Genomic DNA, 17,288 nt, shown 5'->3' with positions numbered 1-17,288 from the left:
CTTATCTCAGTGTAATACCCTCTGGGTCCATCCATGCTGTTGCAAATGGCATAATTTCGTGCTTTTTAATGGCTGTGTAATATTCATCTGTGTGTGTGCATGCGTGTGTGCGCGTGTGTGTGTGAGAGAGAGAGAGAGAGACAGAGAGATCCATTTGCCTGTTGATGGACACTTAGTTTGCTTCCATGTCTTGTCTATTGTAAATACTGCAGTAAACATAGAGATGCATATTATCTTTGCGAGTTAGTGTTTTTGTTTTCTCTGGGTAAATACCCAATAGTGGAATTGTTAGATCATATGATACTTCTGTTTTTAATTTTTTGAGGAACCTCCATACTGTTATCTACAGTGGCTGTACCAATTTACATTCCTAACAGTGCACAAGGTTCCTTTTTCTCCACATCCTCCCCAGTACTTATTTCTTATCTTCTTGATTTCAGCATTCTAAAAAGTGTGAGGTGGTATCTCATTATGGGTTTGACTTGCATTTCCCTAATCCTGAGTGAGGTTGAGCACCTTTTCATGTGTCATGTGTCTATGTTTTATGTGGGAAAATGTCTAACCAGGCCCTCTGCCCATTTTTTAACCAGACTGGGTTTTTTTATTTGTTTGTTTGTTTGGTGTTTTGTTTTCATTTTCCTTCTCCATTCCCTGCATTCCAACCTAGAAGTGGCCATTTTCATGTGCTTAAGTGTTTTTTCTCTTGTTTATAATGTGCTCATGTATATTGTTTTATATGCAGGTATTTTAAAATTATTCAGTGGTGTGTTATAGATCTCATTCTGTTATTTATTTTATCCTGCACCGTGTTCTAGTGCTGCTATGTGTCCTCCATTGTACATTCACCACATTTTACCATTTACCCCCCTGTAACAGACACACGGGTTATCTCCACCTGCCCACCACCCCCATAATCAATTTTGGGCATATGACCCCTTTCAGACCTGCATGAGAGTTTCTTTGGTCTCTAGGCCCAGAAACAGAGTTACAGATATGTAACCTGCCTGAGAACTGGCAGACTGCCCTCTGGAATGGCTAGGCCAGTTCACTCAAGCTTCCTGCTCTGCGCATCCCCACCTATACCTCACATTATCCAGCTTATAATGTCTGCCTATAGGATCTCCTTTTTGCTTCAAACTGCATTTCTTGGGTAACTAATAACCTTGAGTATCTCTTCACAGGCTTTTATTCTTTTGTATTTCCTCTTGTAAGTCACCTGTTCATATGTCAATTAGTCACGAAGTTTGGCTCTGACAGAGGGGAGAGAAAATAGGGCAAGGAGTTTTATTTAAGATAGGGAAGATTTGAGCATGTTAAAATGAAAATGAAAGGGAAAAAAAGCTTAAGATTCATCTTCCTCCCAAGCTTGGCTGGATGGACAGAAGGCAAGACAGTGAGGATCTGGCCTCACCTGAAAATAACCATGAGACTTGGGTGGATGTGGGACTGACTGGGACGGGGAATCTGTTGGGCTGTCTGCTCAGTGAAAAGTCTGTTTCTCCCTCTCCCTCTGCCTGCCACTCTGACTGTTTGTGCTCTGTGTGTGTGTGTGTGTGTGTGTGTGAAGTAAATAAATAAATAAAATTTTTTAAAAAATAAGAGGAAACCTAAAGGACCAGACATGCAGAGATACTCCAGAAAGTGACACAAGCAAAGGGCACAGCATGCAGAGAAATGGCAAGTTGGAACAACTGAAAGGCTTGTGGGTTGCAGGTAGTGAGTATGGAGAGATGCGCTTAGAGAGGAAGGCAAAAGTCAAACCATGCTAGGCATTATGGCCATGATAAGGGGTTGACTTGTATTCTAAGTTCCAGTTGTACCTAGGGTATATGACTTTTTTATAATAAAATATATAAATATGTAAATATAAAATTGATAAAATTTAAGTTTAATGGTAAGTGAACATTTTTATTGTGCAGATTTTTGGGCCTATATCCAAAGTAGAATGAATCCCCACATGTGTAGAATGAACCCCCACATGTGTAGATCATCCCAAGTCAACAGTTATTAGGGGTTTTCTACCTCATCTGCTTCCCACTTTATTGTAGCGTATTTAGGCAAATCCCAGATGATCTGTCCTGTCTGCCCCCCCTTCCACACTACATTCTTCAGCATCTCTAAAAAAGGTTTATTTTCTAGGGCACCTGGGTGGCTCAACTGGTTAAGCAACTGCCTTTAGCTCAGGTCCTGATCCCAGGGTCCTGGGATAGAGTTCCACATCAGGCTCCCTGCTCAGCAGGGGTCTGGTTCTCTCTCTCCCCCTGCTCTTCTCCCTGCATGTGCTCTCCTGCTCTCTCTCTCTCTCTGTCATATAAATAAAATCTTTTTTAAAAGTTTATTTTCTTAGAACCATAATGCCATTAACACATCCTAACATAATTGACTGTAATTTCCAGTTATCCAATATTGAGGCTATAATTCAGACATCCCTGGTTGTCTCAAAAATGTGTTTTGACAGTCGTTTGATTCAAGATCCAAACAAGGTCCTCATAACATTGGTTATTACATCTCCTCAGTCTCTTTTGATTTACAACAGTCCCTACTCTTCACCTCCTTTTTTGTTTATTTTTTTAAAACCATTGACTTGTTGAAGAAATAGTGTCAGTTGTCTGAAGAATGTCCCAACTTGTGGGTCTGTCTCTTAATTTCTCACATTGTCTTTTAGCTTGTCTTTTGGTCTCCCGTATTCCTTTAAGGAGAACTTAACTCTAAAGATTGATCAGATTGAGGTCCAACCTTTTTGGCAAGAATGTCATTCGTTGTGTTATCCTTCATACTGCATCATATCAGGAGACAGCCAGTATCTATTGTTAGTGATACTAAGATTTATCAGTGAATTCAAGTGTTGGGAACTTGATTCCATTTCGTAGTTCTCCATTAAACTAATTATTTTATTTTTTTATATTTTTCTGAATCAATTACTTCACTAGAAATACCTCAATAATTATTTCAAATCAATTATTTCAACTTATTCTTAACCATCTCCAACACTGAGACCTTACTACCTCTCCAACAATTTTCATCGGAGAAGAGAGAGGTCACTGTGGGTATTCTAGAAAAGTCTTCATAGAAGGAGAGAAATTGGGCATTCAAAGTGTAATTCGACTACCATAGAATATTACTTATTCTGCAGGGGTGCGGAGAGAGGTTTCTTCCTCTCTGTGGAGAGAGACCAGTGGCTATCCTGAAAGGAAGTGAATTGAGAAAGATAAGAGGTAGGACTGTGTTGTAATTGCTTTCCATAAATGTAGATATTGAGCCCAAGAATCCCAATGGAAGATAGTCTTTGAAAACAATGTATTTTGAGAGTATCATCTCTCCTATCTCCTTTAACCATTCCCAGTGGACATTTGCCTCTGTGTAGGACGTGAGGTGCTGATAGATGCTATTGAGGGCTGAGGTGGCAATTCCTCCCTATATCAATGCTGAGCTGCACCTGTTCCCCAACCAAATATCTAGAAGAACTGCTGGGGTCATGATCCCACTAGATCCCCACTCCCGTTCCAGCAGCTGCAGCTTAACTGGAGCCAGTTCTTACTAGGAGATTTTTCCATGATAACAGTGGACAAGTTGTGACATGTGGATCTGAAGTCCCTGCCTGGTGACAGAAACTGGAGCAGAAGGGTCTGGGGAAGCAGTGGGCTAGAATGGCCAGGGATTCATAAATGCATCAGGATCCTTGATGGTGGCCGCCATGGATAGGAATCTTGACACTTGAGGAATGCTTAACTGTACTCTGCGGCTCACGGACTGGCAGCCAGGGCCACTCGGAATGGGAACTGCAGAGTGTAGGAAAAGCAGTGTGCCCTGGGGAGGGGGAGCAGCATGGTCCAGGTGCTGCTGCTGAAGTCCATCTGCTGGAAGGGTCACCCACAGGTGGCATGTTTATCTCACTGGGCCTCACTGTCACCTCATGGTCCTCAAACTGCTCTGTTCTGTCCTGGGAGCTATGTGCTCAGGCTTAGCCATATTGAGATGGAGCTGTGACTTCTAGGTGGTGATATCTGTAGACAGATGGAGGTGCCAGACTAGAGCTTGGGGGTGGGCGGGAGGTTAGGGTTTGAGATAGAGTTAGTGTACTCTGTGCTGGGCGTCTCTTGGGTTCACGTGCTATTTTAGTATGTATTTGTTCTTTAAGGTGTCTGTGAATATGCAGTGAGATTACTACCAGAGGGAGTAGGAGGGTGTTCTGTTTTAGTAAATGCACTGGCAGAAAAGTTACCAGGGAAACTTCAGGATTTAATCTCCTGACCTGGGTTGCCATAGTACCAAAATATTTTAAAAGCGGGTTTGGGGTAGCAGAAAGGGGCAGGACAAAATAGAAAGCAGAGGAAGAGCCCAACTTTACAGCTAGAGAGAAAATTAAAGGTAGGATGGGTCTCAGTTCTCTGTTGAAGGAAGACTGCATCGCAACAGCCTGTGACCTGTGACCCTGCGGAGGAACAGCAGCCTCCTCCTGTATTTCCCCCCATGTCCCAGTCCTGAAGCAGAGCTTTGGGCTCTGCTGCTTCTCATCCATGCCACCCAGGGAAGAGGAGGCAGGGTGGGGAAGAAAAGAGCTGCGCACCCCTCGTCTTCTGCCCCTGGTGCTGGGGGAGGGCTGGAGCGAGTGCGAGCTGGGCGCCAGCAGCCCCCTGCAGGTGGGAGAGAAGCCGCCACCTCTGCCACCACTTCCTGGGTTCCCGGGTGCCTCAACTGGGCATAGCACATGAGGTTGAGATTCCGAGGCCTCACACCTGATCTCAGAAGCAGATGAGGTCCTGGGCGCACTGTGAAGGGTGGAGCTAAGGGTTTCGGCAGTGAAGCTGTGAAATCCACTTACCAAGTAGGCGCTCTTTCTGTGAGTGCCCTGTCCAATCAGATGAGCTTTTCTGCCCTGAGCTGTGGGCCAGTCTTCTAGGAACCCTTCCTGATCAAAATATAACTGGGCTTTAGGCAGTGGCAGAAGCTCGGCAGGTGAGGGTAAGCCTCTGGCCTGTCCCATTGCAATAGGCAGGTAGATAGACAGGGAAGGAGGTCTTTGCTGGGCCCAGAGTCACACAGGTGAGAGAGGAGCCACCTGTGTTCTGATAAGTGTGTCATGTGGACCTGAAGTCCCTGCCTGGTGACAGAAACTGGAGCAGATGGGTCTGGGGAAGCATGGGTTGGGAGAAGGACTTCTTAGGAGCTTGAGGTGCATTGCTGGGGGGTGGGTAGTGAGAGGACAAAGAACTTCTTCTTATGCCCTTTCTCCTGGGCTTGCTGGCAGGGGAGTGAGGTGCAGGTTAAGGTCAAATGTTAGTCACGTACTTGCTGTCTTCCATACTTATGAAAGACCATTCTAGATGCATAGATGACTTATATCATTAAAAATGTGACTAGATTACCTGAGTTCCAGGTTCCCCTCAGATAAGAACTTAAGTATCACTTCCATGACTCCCGTTTGGTTAGGTGTCTCCACCATGAGCCCCCACCATACACTGCTCTTTTCAGTCATGTTGGTTTCTTTATTGTCAGGCCTTCAAAGGGATATCACGACAGTAATGAAAATTGACATGGGTGATGCTGGGAAAGCCCTGGGTCAAGCTTGGTTGTAGGTATTGTTTTTGCCTTTGTTTTTGTTTTCCTGGAATAACCATATGTAGCTCTCCTGATTTCAGATGTTCTTTTCTTCTGTCTCTCACACCTGATTCTCCAAGATTCTCTCCTTGCTGACCCACTGAGCACACCCCGCCCCCTTCCTTAGCTCTGACAGAATGCGGTTTGGGCAGGCCCCTGGGGTGGGCACAGTTATGAGGCAGGAGAAAGAGGAATTCCCTTGAGTTTCTGAGTCTTCTTGCTTTGGTGGTTGTCTTCAGGGACCCGACGTTCTAAAAACCAAACCAAACCCCCTAAAACCCTAGACTTGGTTATTTGGACATACACTTGTGTTGTGTTATGTTCTGGACCAAGCTGCTGCCTGGCCGCTGCCTTCTCTGAGCCACAGCGGCAGGAGGCATGGCGTCTTTAAGCAGGATGAATTGCTGTCTAGTGGCTGCTCTTCTGCACCTGGGGCCATCAATCTTGTCTCGAATGCTGGGCCTGCTGGTGTGCCTGCTCAGGCTCATCTTTCTGGGGCAGACTTATTTACGGAGCCGTGGCAAAGGTAATTTCATCCCCCACCCTCCCACCAGCCCGTGGCCTGGGCCTCTCTCAGCCGCTCTTAAAAATAACCCAAGACAAGAAGGAGAGCCAGGGTCCAGTTACCTCCTGCAAGCAGGATCTGATCTTACCTCACCTCCTGCGTCTGGCAGCTCGGCCCTTCTCGGGGGCTACTGGACAGGCTTGCGGCCCAGTGGGAGGTGGTCAGCCTGTCAGTCTTCCTGTGCAGAGCTGGGAGCCAGCAGTAGCCTCCCCTTCAGGGAAGCTGGGGGGAGCATGGGGAGGAGGGAGTGGTTCCCAGCTCTTTGCCCAACCAGTTCAGTGAGAAATCTCAGCCCTGGAAGTCCCGTGTCCATTTATGGAAGACAACGGGCTCTAAGTGATGAGGGTGTTCTTGGGCACAGGCCTGGTATTGTGGGGGATTGTGGGATGAGGACTGGCTTCCCCACCTTACACCTCCCCTTTGTTGAGAAACAAACACCCTTGCCTGGTCCTGAAAGCGGAGGAATGCCCTCTGTCCCCATGTGCCGTGTTCTCCCGCCTAAATCTAATCTGCTTCCCTAAAAGCTGTCGAGTAGAAGGGGATAAATGGGCTATGGCTTCGGCTTTAGCCCTAGCTGTAGCAATAATTCCCTAGATGACCTTGGGAAGGCCTCATCCAGTGTGAGGCCTTGGTTTTCTTCCTTGTGCAATTAAGATGGATAATTCTGGCTCCTGTCTTACCTCAAAGGGATGTGGTGGGATTGATTAATCAGCCCGGGGAAAAGGAGTCTGCAGTGATTCTGTGGTGGAAAAATAAGGGCAGCAGCACTGCATTTACACTTGGATTGGTGAGCTTGTGTCATTTCTTCCAATGTACTCCTGTTTGGGGGTGTGAGTGTGTGCTAGATGTGTGTGCCCATGTGTGGGTGTCCGTGCACGTGTGTGTGTTGGAGTGTGTGTGTATGAGTGTGGGAGTGTGGTATGTGTGTGCACACATTCATGGAGGGCGTGGTATACCTCACAGCTCACTGGTTGTTCACACTTGGCATTTTCCTGCCTCATGGCCTCTCCATCTCCACCCCTTTTGTTCTCTGGGCTCCATATTGGGTCTTAGAGACTTGATCTCCTGAATCCCTTTAGCTCCCTGGGGAGTTGCCTGAAAGGCAGGTATTGGTGAGGAAATTAAGGCTGAAGGAAAGCTTGTCATTTTCCAAAGGCCCAGGACATTTAGGACCTAGCCCTGTACCTCTAGCTCCTGTCCCCCTTTTCTCCCTGACCTTGCCCTCACCCTCTAGTAACAGCATCAGGTTCTGAAATGTTGCCGTGTTTTCTTCCTCACTTTCAGAACTCTGTACCTCCTCTTTATCCCCTTTGTTTAGACCTGTCCCTTTCCATTTATCCCCTCACAGAATGCCTCTAAGCTCCCTTTAGGAACCAGCTTAGACTTCCCTCCCCCTGACGTGACATGAGTTGTCTACCATTCCTTGTTCTTTCCCAGTGGTGGCACACGTCATACCTTACTGGAGTTGCTTGTTTAATTGGGCATCTTGCTGCCAGAGTGTAAACTCCATGAGGACAGGGCACTTCCGGTCTTGCTCCTGACTGCCTAGCACAGTGCCTGCCCTCTGGTTGGGCCTTGGTACATATGTGAATTAATCACAGATGAATGAGCAAACATGATAAATGACAGGTGAGTGAGAACCCAGAGCTCCTGCTGCCCACGTGCATTGCATGGGTGAACACACATGGCTCCACCATCCATGAGATCCCCTCACCACCACCCCCACATCACACTGATGAGCCTGATGGGACAGCAAGTCATCTGGGCTCCTTGGTCTGATTTGGAATTCAGCAGAAGTCCTTGTCCACATACCTGGTTGCATTTCAGAGAAGACAAAACCAAGAGCTCAGCTTTCTAACTATTTGCTGCTGGGAAAGCACTGGGAGGGATCTTGGGCAGCCTCTGAGAAAAGTCCACTTTCTCCAGCAGCTGCCAGGACTCGTGGCATCCGTGGCATCTCACATTTGGTCTCTCTCCCCACTGATGCACATTTGAGCGGGACTCAGCCAACTTCCACCTTCTCACCTCTCCTTCCTGTCCCCATCTCCCCTCCAGGTTTGGTCCTGGCCCCAGTCCAAAGGGTAGAGCTTCTCTTCTGCCCAGCCCCGCCCCCCAGCCCTCCACACCATCCCCCACCCTGCCCAGCCCCCTGGCTCCCAGAGAGCCTCCCCTCTCCCCCGCTCCTGCAGCTGTGGTGGCCGCAGGTTTGGAGGAAGCCGTCTTGCTGCGACTGACGTCTCCACCTGCTGGTCGTCCTGACCCTTTCTGCATGCAGCTCTCCATCCCTGCTGCCACAGTCGCCGTTCCTGTGGGTGCCGCTGCTGCCGCTGCAATATTCTATAACCCAGAGACCCGGGGGGGAAGCATGGCCCGGCTGCTGGCATGGTGTGCCGCTCCCTCCAGGACCTATCCCTGTTGGATGCTCCAAAGAAGTTTACCCTGAGAAAAAGTCCAAGGGAGGGGAGTTAACCCTCTGACTGTGTTGCTGTCCCCCCTAGGGACCCTTCCATGAAGACTGAGGCAGGCGAAACTGCTGAGAGCCTGCTGACATGACATCGGCCACGGAGTTTGAAAACGTGGGCAACCAGCCACCGTACAGCCGGATCAATGCCCGCTGGGCTGCCCCGGACGATGAGCTGGATAATGACAACAGCTCAGCCAGGCTCTTTGAGAGGTCCCGGATCAAGGCCTTGGCAGGTACCATTTGGGGCTGTGGGGGTTAGAGGAGCCGGTCTCATAGTCCCCAGGTTCAGTCTCACATTCCTCTATGTGAACGGGCATGAGCCCTGGCAGGGATGTGATGGAGATACAGTTATGTGGCTCAGAGAGACCTAGCCCTGTTGGGAGGGAGCACAGGCTCAGGCAGCCTCTGCTCCCAGGCATCTCTCACTTCATCCCAGGTGGGAAGAGGTGAAAGGTAGGCCCTGCCCTGTTCCGCTGTCCTGAATGACCTGGGACCAGAGTCCCAACGAAGAAAAAGTCTGGGTGAAGGAGTGTCTGAGGGGCTAGACGGCCAGGTGGCAGTCCATGGGGCTTCCTGATGCACTCAGTCTCCTGCCTGGTCCTGGAAAGAGAAACTATTACCATCCTCGCTGTCGTCCGGAAAGAAAAGAGTGATTTGATAGGAAATTGAGAACAGATAACATCCTCCCCATAGTGGCTCAGGAAGCCAGATTTTCTGGACTAAACCTCTTATCCTTAAACTGGAATTAGATTTTTACTTAGCAGGTTCATAATAGATTTCTGTGTGTGTGTGTGTGTGTGTGTGTGTGTGAGAGAGAGAGAGAGAGAGAGAGAGAGAGAGAGAGAGAGAGAGTGTGCACAAGCTCGCACTTAAATCTCCAGCAGAAATGGTTTCTCCTCCATCCACCCTGCTGGCTGAGATGAGATTCTTGGGATTTTTTCCTAGCAACCGCTTTGACTATTGCCTCCCTGGAGCCTGCCCAGGGAAGCTATGCTCTGGTGCTAAGTCCTTGGCCAGTAAAGAAAGTTTGAGTTCTGTGGGGTAGTGGATGGGCAGAAGGGGGCGAGGTGAATTCCATCAGTCATGGAATGCTCCACCAGCCGTTAACCCAAATCAGATTTGTTGCCCCATCATCAGCTGTCTCCATCTTCACTTTGTAAGAAAGACCCAGCCTCTCCCATAAGCACTTTCTAGAGTGATCCTTCCAGTGCTCCATCACTCAGTGGCCCTTTCCAAATTTCCTAGTACTACTCTTCTCCCTTCTCTCCCTCCACTGTGCTCCCAGAAGCCTCAGTCTCCAGCTGACACTGAGGAATGAGCAGGGCCCTAGGCCCCTCTGGGACCATAATGGCCTTTCACCTTGGGAGTGTCTGGGTTTCCCATTCTGTAGAAGAAATGGGGTGTCTCATTCCCTTGTCATGATGGAGAATCCATGCAGGTCTCAGCCATCAGCTCTTGTGCCCTTGTTCTTTGTAGGAAACTCCCTTTCTTCTTCCTTCATCCCCCCCTCCCCATTCTCTACCTTAAAAAGTCCTTCCTTGATTTCCCTTGAGGACAGATAACAGCACCAGTCCCTTGCTTTGCTTATGTAATCTTAACCTCTTTAAATAAGCAAACTAGGAACCCTTGTCTTTGTCATTCTGGTTTTACCTTCTTTATGTCTCAGAGCCTGCTGAGCCTGACTGCAGTGACCCTGGTGATAGAGGGGGAGTGGGATTCCATAAGTCTTGTCAAAGGACAGTAAGAGGAGTAGAACTGTCTTTTGTGCAGGGATCCTTTGATATGTTTCACAGACACCCTGTTTTTTAAAGAAACCAAAGTAAATTCCATTTAACTGTGATTTATTGTACTCCTACTCTGTGTAAAGCTAAAACTCTTGACCAGACATGAAAATGGAGAAGAAATCACAGAGATGAATTCAACATGGTATCTGTCTCTAAGGAGTTTATGATCTATTAGGGAAAATGAACAATGTTCATAATTAATTAGCTTAAGTTGAATTAGAGTAGAACCATAGGAAAGTCACATAATTAAATGGCAATGAGAGAGCAAAGGAGGAGGCGCAGGGAGAATCAGGGACTCGTGTGTGGAGAAGACCCTCAGAAGTGAAGGGTGACACACAGGCATGACATAGCTTCATCCATTTGGACAGTGTGAGTGGCAGCCAGGTCTAATAAGCAAGTTGGGAAACTGGTGGAATTAAGTTGATCAAGTTGATGGGGAAAGAGCCTCCATCTGCCTTACCTGGGTCTCACTAAGAGCTTGCAGCTCATCTACTGAGACTCTGTATGCACCCCCCACCCCCACTGCCCCCTGGGTGGGGGACCGCAAAGTGCAGAATTACACGCCTGGACGTGATTTAAAACATCTGGCCAACAGGTAACCACGGCAGTTTGGGAGTTTGGGGTCTATTTTTAAAAACAAACCTAAGTCTACTGACTTTCCTGACAGTCCACTCTGACTGACCTGTGGGAGAAGCCAAAGCTTTGTGAAGGTTCAAAGTAGAGAGGTGAGATGGACCTGTTCTGGTGGGTAGGCAGAGCACAGCAAAGGGCTGTCAGGCTCCACCAGTTTCTTGACTCTTTTCTCTAAAGTATTATCTTTGGGGCTGCCTTGGCAGCCTAGGCGGGGATCAGTGTTTCCACAGAGACTGAGGAATCAGAAATGCCTCTGGTTCCTCTCATTCCAGCCACTCCCCCACACCTAAGAGCATTCTGGCAAGGAAGGTGTTTGGTCCTGTGTTTCTTACAAGATGGCGGTCATCTGCTTTGTAGGTATATGTGGCAAGGTTGGAAAGATGGGTCTAGCCTTTTCTCTCTGAAATTGAAGGTCTTGAGGTGAGGAGGAAAATGTCACAGGACCCAGGTTCCACCGCTAATGCTACTGCCATGGTGCTTGAATCATTTTCCTGTTTCATAAAATGCGGATGGTAGTACTTTCCCACAGGTGGTGTGAAGGTCAAGTAAGATAAAACTTATGAAAGTCTTTTATTAGTAATAAAATACTAGAAAAATGTTAGGATACTAACTGTCCTTTCTCTTAACTTCAGATATTCAGGATCATTAGCTCAGTCACCGTCCCTGTTATCTTGGCCTGTTCCTAGGCCAGTTTGTTCCTTTTTAACCCCACCCTCCTTTGTCTTAGCCTGGGTTTGAAAAAGGAGCCAGGGACCAGGGAAATTTGGCAAATGCTTGTGCTTGGAGCTCTTGGCTCAGTCCCCAGAGACCCAGTGCCCACAGGGACGAGGCCCCATGCTTTGTAGATCTTTCTCTTTAAGATTGCTCAGCCAGGATCCCAGCCATGTCTCTGCCATCAGCCAGGTGACCCAGAAGGCCCAAGAAACCAAAGGACGATGAGGCTTATTAGATGCTCTTTCTCATGTGGCAGATTCTCTGGGTCCTTCTCCACTTAGTTGCCTGTGGTTAGCAAACTTGCAGTTGGTTAAGTGGACTCCATTTTTTTCTGCCTCTTAAGTCACCTTCCTCTCAGTTGCAAAGGAAATACTCTCTATTCTGCCTTTCAGACCATTCCCAACTCTCCCTCCCTGGACTGAAATAAACAAACCATCTGGTTATTCTGTGTAGAAACTGCCACATTGGTATACAAACACCTGATCTCTGTCCAAATGAATCACTGGATTCCACACTGTGGATAAGCCTGACTAAAGTGAAGGGGGAGGTGGGCAAGAAAATGCTGCAGAAGGCTCCTGGACAGGGATGGATTTGACCTCAGCAGTGCCGCAGGAGGGTGGGGGTGGGGGTTCCAAGCAGGAGTATTTGTCCAGTAGGTCCCTGGGCAGATGTTAGCTCTCCACATCAGCGTCTGAAAGCTGACAGCACCTCAGGAGGTTAAGTGCTTGGTAGCCCCGAGGCGTCTTCCTGAACAGGGGTGGTTCTCTGCTTTGATGACTATGTCTCTCACCTTCCTAATTTTTGAAAGCTTAGGGGAAAGGGTGCAGTTGAAAAGCTCAAGTTCTACCTCCTCCAAGAGGGTCCAGCCTTCACATCTCAGTGGAAAGTCTTCCTGTGTCTCCTAGAGCCACTGTTATTTTTGCTTACACCTCATTTCCTGTCCTTCCTCTTTTTCGTCCTGGGAGCCATTCGGTAAACATTTGTGGCTGTCTGGATGAGGGATGAGGCACTGCAGGCTGCAGGGAATTTACCAGCCAGAAAAGCCCGTCCTTTATGCTCTCTCCTCATCCCAGAGGCGGCTTCTGCCTGCCTGCCCCCTTGCACCTGTCCTGGTGCCCCACTGATTTGGGTGAGAACACTGCCTCAGGGTTGGGAGAGAAGGAATGCAACAGAAAAATGTCCCCCAAAAGAGAAACCCTGTGCATGAGCCTCCCCTGCCTTGCCCACTCAGATTGGTATCTGGGCATCCCAAGTGCCACCCACTGCAGGATTTCCAGCTCCTCAGAGCACAGAGGCATCTGGAAGGTTGCAGTGCCGAGAGCAGTCCAGGCCCTCGGGTGAAGATCTGTGAGAAGGAGCGGGTCCAACATGCCCATAATCCTCTTCTGTGGCCCAGGGAACACAGAGCCATCCTTCTCAAACAAAGGGCACAAATTGGTGTAGCCCACTCTGGTTTTGCCTTTAAATCAGAATCCAAGTGGTGTTTCACACTAGAGATGCCTTTCCTTTCTGCATTTTGTCTTTGTAGCCTTCTTACTAAACAGGAGGTGAGGTCGCGCGTGGTGAGGTTGGTTGAGGACAATTCAGAGAACAACAGGCAGCAGGTGCACAGCGGGCTGTGTCCCTGTGCTCTGAAGCACAGAGTTGCTGCCACTTTAAACCTTGAATGTCTTCCAGACCCACTTTGCCCAGGCCCCAAGTTTAAGTTCTGTGACTGACAGATATTCCGCCAGAGCCTTAGAACAGTGGCCCTCCGACCCTGCTACTCCCTGCCCTCCCATGTTGGCTCCCTGGAAACTCCAGAGAGAGGGTGGTATGGGCTTCTTCCTGACTTCGGTAGCAAAAGGTTATGCTTGCCCTTTCTCTGGGCCTCTTTCCTCACGTGCACCAGGATGACACTGATCCCAGGTGCCTCAGAGGTGCCCCAGTTGCCTGAGAAGGGCTTTGTGTCCAGAGGGTGAATGATGTCTTTCAGAGAGCAGGATTTCACCACAGTGTGTGTGTGGAGGGGGGTGGGGCACAGGCACAGGATTCTGCAGCTTCTTGGCAGCCTGTTAAGTTGACAAGTTCACATGCAGCTGCCGGAGACCAAGGCATCAGGTGTTAATGTTCTGAATGTCTCTCTTAAGCTACCTGTGAGAACACAGATGGTGTCATTAATGAGGGGTTTTTAAAAATGTTTTCCCCTCAGCTTTCAAAACATGAGTTGGAGTTCTGTGGAGAGACTATATTTTGGGAAAACATACTATTCATAGAAATATGTATAATCATCAGCAATCGTTTTAGTATACTGTCAGAAGAAAAAATAATTGGCTCAGCAGCTTTTTCAGGGAGGTCAGCCATTGTGAGTTTCCCCTCCTTTCCGGAAACGCCACTGCTCAGATAAACCTGCTGGTGACCCCTGCAGACAAATCAGTGAGAGGCCAGTGTGCCCCCGTGTGCAATGCAGTCGGGGTGGTCTCCCGTGCTCCAGACGGAGCACCCTCTCCCACTGGCTCCCTCCCCTCTCCAGAAAAGCTGTTCTTCCTCTGAGAATGCTTTGCAGAACCAAAGCTGTCCCCATTTCTGGGTGACTGCTATCTATCATTGTGAAGATGCTTTTCAAATATTAATACACCGAGGTTAAAATAAGACTCTTCCCTCCCTGTGCCTTGCAGTCTGAGTGAGCCGCGGGCACAGGCCCCTCCATCTTCGGGACATTCCTGTGGTCTGTCCGCTTCATTCCCAAGGGCAGGCTGTGACACCAGACCTTGACTGTGCTTATGGCTTCCAAAGCAGCTGGCATCCATTTCCCTCTTCTCCAGCTGGGCACCCCCTGCGTGTTGCTTGGCCAAAGAGACACCAGGAGAGTTGTTTCCAAGCATCTGTAGCAATTGTTCCTTTTCCTTTTTTATCGTGTCACTGAGGGAGAGTGACAAGGAAGCTGGAAGCAGCTGAGTCTCTAGAAGCATTTTGCCTCCAAACCCTTCGGCCTTCAGACTCTGGAAACCAGATCTCATTTTACAGTCCAGTGAGAAGGAAGTGGATCAAATAATCACACGTGTCTCTGTACATGTAGACATATGTGCATGATGACAAAGTATGATGAATTCCATGAAGATTTACTGAGAACTATGAGTTTCTAACATAACCTACAGCTCCTAACTCATCCAAGGAGGAGTGGGGCTTGTTGGAGTGAGTGCATGGGGGGAAAGAGGGGTGGAGCTGGGAGGGGCAGGCAGGAGCCACATCACAGGGCTCTTCTAGGCAGTTGGTATCTTCAGGGTCCTGGCAGGAAACTGAGGAAGGGTGGCTGAGGGATTTAATGAGGAGGCTATTTGCAAAGAAGCTGCAGGGTCAAAGGGTCAAAGGATGGGAGCCTGTAGCGGAGAGCGCTGTAGGTGCTCAGGACAGGAACTGAGGCCTTCAGTAGAGGGCCAGAAGGATGGAGCTGCTTCTGCCATCAAAGGGTTCTCACAGGGAAGCATGGTTACATTTGGGTTTTTGGATATCACTCTGACTTCAGTGGGGGGAACACATTATGGGGAGGCTGTGCAAAAGTCTGGGAAGGAGAAGACGGCAGCATGAGCCAGCTTGGGCACCACGGACAGGGAGAAGTGAGCCATCCTCACGTTATCATTCTTCTGGCCTCTTGCGCTATCATGGGCTTTCCTGAATTAGGTGACCTTGGCCAAGTCACTTTTCTGTTCCTCACCTGAGAAACAAGGGGCTTGAGCCTAGACGATGCACAAGGCCTTTCCAGCTTTGGCAGCCTGGGAAGAAGTCACCTGTTAGAGTAGCGCTGACCATATGCCTCTACCCCGAGCCATAGAGCTTTGGTTCCTGGCTTAGGGAAAGAGAATAATCGATCCTTTTTAGCAAATCAGTAGATTCTCCAGAAATTCTCTCAGTTCAGTAAAGGCTAGGCTGAAACTGAGTCCCAGACCATCTCAACCTCTGTGGCCTTGTGTTCTCCGTGTCATCTCTCCTCGCAGCCACCACCTGCATGCAGGACAGAGCTTGGTGCTCCCACGCTGCTGAGTGGTCTCTGCGCTCTTTATCCAGATGATCTCACTGGCCCCTCCCACTCTGAAGGAAGCCAGGCAGAGCTATCACCACACCTCTCCAAAGATTCCCGAGGCTGCCCAGCAGGGAGCTCCAGGACCAAATCCCAGGAGTTAAAATCATCCCAGCGGCCTTAGGGCTACCTGGCTACCGCACCTGTTCTAGCCATTCGCAATACTAGTGTGCTGAAAGTTGGTTGGCTGAAAGAAAAGTTCCTCTCCAAACTAAACTATGGGGTAGAATTTGTGTCATCAACATGGTTTATGATGTGTCCCTAAGGGTCTGCCGCTATGCTAGGCTTTATAGCATTGCTGTCTATATCTTCAAGGTTTGTCACAAGTTCCTGGGAGTTACAAGTATCGCTCACTCAGGTTCCCAAAGCTCTCGGCTCCCTAGTATGAGAAGAAGAAAAATCTGAAGCTGTGAACTTGCAAAGTGCTCAACGTTAAATGATTGGCTTCAGGCCCAGGCTAGGGGTCCATGGGCCACCGTGATGCCTCTTCTCCCTCTTGTCTTTCTGACCACCAAGCTTTACCCATACCTTAGAGCTGGGTACTGGTAAAAATGCAGGTCTCCTCAAAAAAAAACAAAAACAAAAACCTTGTAACTTTTCATCAGTCATTTATTCCTCAGGGTTTATGAGCTTTATATCCTATTTTTCTTCATGACATCTGTTGTTTCTTATTATAAAAGGAATACATGTTCATTGCAGCAATTTTAGAAACTATAGATAAGCAAAAAGCAAAGTCACCCACAGTCTTACCACTCAGCTATAACAACATCCAACTGAAGCTTTCATTTTTAAATGGATATTAAAAATTATAAGACCAGGGTCATATTATTCATATAGTTTTATAATCTGAACTTTCCCTTAAAATGTATTCTAATATCCTTTTTTGCCTCTGAAAGGTCTTCTACAACCTTATTAATATCTTCATAAGTACCAAAATGATCATATAATCCTGTTTTGAATATTTAGGTTGCTATTTCCTCTTGAGAGCAGATTTGTAACAGACAAAAGAGGGAGAGAGATGAAGCACGCATGCAAGGAATTATATAGGTGGCAGGAAGAACTAGGAAATATATATGTGGCAGGAAGGACTAGATGTGCATAGACCTAGAAATAAAATAGTTCAACCTTACCATTTGGCTTAAGAACAGCCAGTGTGTAAGAAACTTTTATTTTTAAAATAGCCCCCCCTGGGACTTCTGATAACAAACTTGCCAGGTGCCATGATGTCAGGAAGTGAACCAGATGCTGGAGTGGGTGGGGTCGACGGCAGGTGTGCTGGGGCCAAAGGAGGAGGGAAGTTGAAGGAGGAGCCAAGAGGAAGCCTGGAGAAGGTATAACATAGCAGAGGAAGAACCTTGACCCCAAGGGGAGAGGGCTGCACTTTGAAACAACCTTCGGGGATAGTCAGAGGGCCAGACCTCCGAGAGTAGCTCTGTGGTGGTCAGGGAAGCGGAGGGAAACTCTCCCTCCTGA

At 48.2% G+C, this 17,288-nt stretch overlaps 1 protein-coding gene across 4 annotated transcripts in view; it reads left to right on the top strand.

The window, feature by feature from the left end:
* Positions 1–17,288, top strand: part of SPTB (spectrin beta, erythrocytic) — a 118,749-nt gene that overhangs the window by 43,315 nt on the left and 58,146 nt on the right. For 2 of the 4 annotated variants that reach the window (XM_046007939.1, XM_046007936.1), the window contains exon 2: positions 8,662–8,860. In XM_046007939.1, coding sequence (XP_045863895.1) covers positions 8,713–8,860 — 148 coding nt within the window. In that variant the 5' untranslated portion in view covers positions 8,662–8,712. Of the gene's footprint in view, positions 1–3,136; positions 3,216–7,771; positions 7,793–8,661; positions 8,861–17,288 lie in introns of those variants that run through there. The other 2 variants (XM_046007937.1, XM_046007938.1) reach the window with 2 other exon arrangements.

This window comes from Meles meles, chromosome 6 (genome assembly GCF_922984935.1).
Source record: "Meles meles chromosome 6, mMelMel3.1 paternal haplotype, whole genome shotgun sequence".
NCBI lineage: Eukaryota > Metazoa > Chordata > Mammalia > Carnivora > Mustelidae > Meles > Meles meles.
This window is presented reverse-complemented; position numbering and strand designations above follow the sequence as displayed.